We start from the raw sequence: 3307 nt of genomic DNA, 5'->3' as shown, positions 1-3307 counted from the left end.
CGCGCTGTGCGCACCTCGCCCGTGTGCAGCCCCACCGCGAAGAGTCCTGGCTCGCTGGCCTTGAGCAGGCGGTAGGACAGCCAGGCGTTCTGTCCCGAGTCTCTGTCCACTGCCACCACCTTGGTGACCAGATAGCCAGGCTCTGCGGAGCGGGATGCCAGCTCCACACCGGTGGAACCATCCATGGGGAGGGCGGGGTACAGGATTTCGGGTACATTGTCATTCTGGTCCAGCACGAATATGCTCAGTGATACATTGCTGCTGAGTGGTGGGTTCCCACTGTCATGCGCTGTCACCCACAACTGCAGTTCATGGAACTGTTCGTAGTCGAAGGAACACAGGGCATACAGAATGCCGGTGTCTGAGTTTATGGAGATGTAGGAGGACAGAGGTGCTCCCTGGAGGGTATCCTCTGCCAGAGAATAAGTGACCTGGGCATTCTCTTTGCTGTCCTGGTCAAGTGCAGTCACGGAGAAGAAGGAGGCCCCTCTGGGGTTGTTTTCCAGAATGTAGGCAGAATAAGAGGAGTCGGTAAAAGTGGGTGGGTTATCATTGTCATCTGCTACATTCAGTAAAATAAGAGTTTCTGTAGACAAGGGTGGACTTCCCTGATCTGTTGCTGTCAGTGTTATATCGTAGCTCTGAACCTGCTCCCTGTCCAATGCTCTGTTTGTTATCAACTTGTAATAATTTCCGTAAGTCTTTTCTAGTTTAAAAGGCAGATTATTTGGAATGAAGCAGGAAACTTGACCATTTTCTCCAGAGTCTTGATCTTGCACATTTAGAAGAGCAATCACCGTACCTGGAGGAGAGTTTTCCAGCACCGAATTAGTAGAAGATGTGATAGTTATTTCTGGAGCATTATCATTCACATCCACAACTGTGACCAACATTTTAGCAGTGGTAGAGAGACCTCCACCATCTTGGGCTTGAATTTCCATCTCATATAATCTATATTTCTCAAAATCCAGAGAACCCTCTATTAAGACATCTCCAGATAGAGAATTCAACTGGAATATTTTAGAAGCTTTGCTTTCCACATTTCGGAATGAATACACTACTTGCCCGTTGATTCCCTCATCTGGGTCAGTTGCATTCACCGTGAGCACCCGAGTTCCAGAGTTGAGGTTCTCAGGAACACTCACTTCATATGTAGATTGTGTAAACTTGGGGATATGATCATTTACATCGAGGACCACCACGCGAACCGAAACAGTGCCCTGGCGGATGGGATCTCCTCCATCTAAGGCTGTGAGGAGGAGGTGATGAGTAGCCTGTGTTTCCCGGTCCAGGCTCCCCTCCAGCACTAGCTCAGGATTCTTGGCCCCATCCGTTCTGTCTCGTACTTGCAAGGAAAAGTAACTGTTAGGATTGAGCTGGTAGCGCTGGAGGGAGTTCATTCCCACGTCTGGATCCCTAGCGTTAGGAAGAGGAAATCGCGATCCCAGAGTTGTGTGTTCACTGACTTTTATCTCTACTTCCTCCTCCTGGAAGCTAGGGGCGTTATCATTAATATCCATTATTTCCACCTCCACTCCGTAAATCTTCAGGGTATCTTCCACAAGTATCTCCATGTTTAAAAAACAGGAGGAAACCGCCTCACATAGCTCCTCCCGGTCTATCCTACCCGCGGTGATCAAGCTGCCACTTCGCGGATTTAGAGCGAAAAGCTGCGTCTTTCCTCTGGAGACAATGCGGACTCCGCGCTCTGCCAGTTCCCTGGGCTCCAGCCCCAGGTCCTTGGAAATATTGCCTACGAAGAAGCCTTTCTCTGTCTCTTCCGGCACCAAGTATCGGATCTGCCCGGCCCCCGACTCCCGCAGCGTCCCCAAGAAAATATACAGTAGGACCATCCCGCTGCGATCCAGAAGCAGTTGCCGATTCGCCATGGCTTAGCCGATATTCCGCGGTTTCTTGAGCCTTTTGGTTCTGAATCAGCTTATGTATCTACGAAGTCCCTGGCCGACTACATCCAAAAATATATTAGAGAGCGAAGAGAAGTACTTTCAAGTTTTTAGCATCAGGATCTGTGTGTATCCACCTCATTCAGCTTTGTGAAGTAGAGGTAGCGGGGAGGGAGGGACTCTAGCTTGCAGCTTCCCGTTCCCTAATTGGTGAACAGCGGCGCCTGGAGCCCAATCTTATTATTGCAACGAGAAATAAAAACGCAACTATTGTTCCTGTTCGGAAGTTATTACCCTCCCCTCTTTGAGAATCATAAGTATTTGTAAAGCATAAAATTGCAGACAATAAAGTTATGTGATATGATGTTAAAGGTTTACCAAGGGCACTTATGAAAAGAATAATTATTAAAAAGGCTTGCTAATCTTAAAAAAATTTTCAGACTACTGGAACTGAACACTTGCAAGTTAGATTTGATTCCCTTTGGTTTTTATTGACTGAAGGGACCAGTATTTGTGGTTATGTAACTAGCACGGTTCCAACAAAATCATCAGTTAGGATTATGACTATAATTCTTACCAATGTTTCTTTGTTGAGTAAGATAAACATTGCAGAGAATGTGTATCACGTTAGAGTTGTCATTTAAAATACCACAACATCAATCTGTAACTGTAGTCCATATCCTTAATTAAAAGGTATTCTAGGGATTTCCCTTGTGGTCCAGTGGTTGAGACTCCATGCTTCCAATGCAAAGAGGTGCAGCTTCAATCCCTGGTCAGGGAACTAATATTCCACATGCCACCACCAAAAAAAAAAAATCTGTTTCATGAAAAATTGACCTGAGCCTTCTCTATATACTTTACCTTAAAATATATTTGAATAATAGAGGGTTTGCAGCATCGTAAACATTAGTCTTAACAGTAATACCTTTGAGTTTGAAATAGATTTATTTTAGGAATTTTATCAAGAGATGGAATCTAAAATCTCAAAATAAGAGTGCTATATTAGAATATATTGGCATACTGAAATATAAAAAGTATTAAGTACTTACCTGTTTAAAAGTGTTCTTATCTGCTTCAACACTAGGAGTTAAAATGCTATCCAATAGCACTGAAGAGCTATCTTTGTTGAGAATATCTTGTGTGGCAGGACAGTGTTCAACAGATGTGAGAAAATTAAGTTCTGGATTAGTTTGATTCCCAGGCACACATAAATTATAGGTATAGGGCAACGTTCCCTCATTGTAGTTATGAGGAATCTCAGGACCAGACTTAGAACAAAGAATAGACCCAAAGAAGCCCCTGGCGCTGGGGCTGGAAGAGCTTCGAAGGCGCACGGCGATGGCCAGAATCACCGTAAGGAGGAAGAGGACCGAGATCAAGGCCAAGGCCACCACCAGGTAAAA

General features: G+C 45.1%; 1 protein-coding gene across 1 annotated transcript; it reads right to left on the bottom strand.

Annotated features, from left to right (window-relative positions):
- Positions 1–8: 8 nt before the first annotated feature.
- LOC120859905 (protocadherin gamma-A11-like) lies at positions 9–2714 on the bottom strand (the record flags this gene model as incomplete). The annotated part of the gene is made up of 1 exon (XM_040235820.1): positions 9–2714. A coding segment is annotated over exon 1 (1881 nt), but the record flags the coding sequence as incomplete, so codon positions are not given.
- Between the last annotated feature and the right edge of the window lie 593 nt (positions 2715–3307).

Source organism: Oryx dammah, unplaced genomic scaffold (assembly GCF_014754425.2).
Source record: "Oryx dammah isolate SB20612 unplaced genomic scaffold, SCBI_Odam_1.1 HiC_scaffold_4279, whole genome shotgun sequence".
NCBI lineage: Eukaryota > Metazoa > Chordata > Mammalia > Artiodactyla > Bovidae > Oryx > Oryx dammah.
Note: the sequence above shows the minus strand (reverse complement) of the source record. Positions and strands in the feature narration are given on the sequence as shown.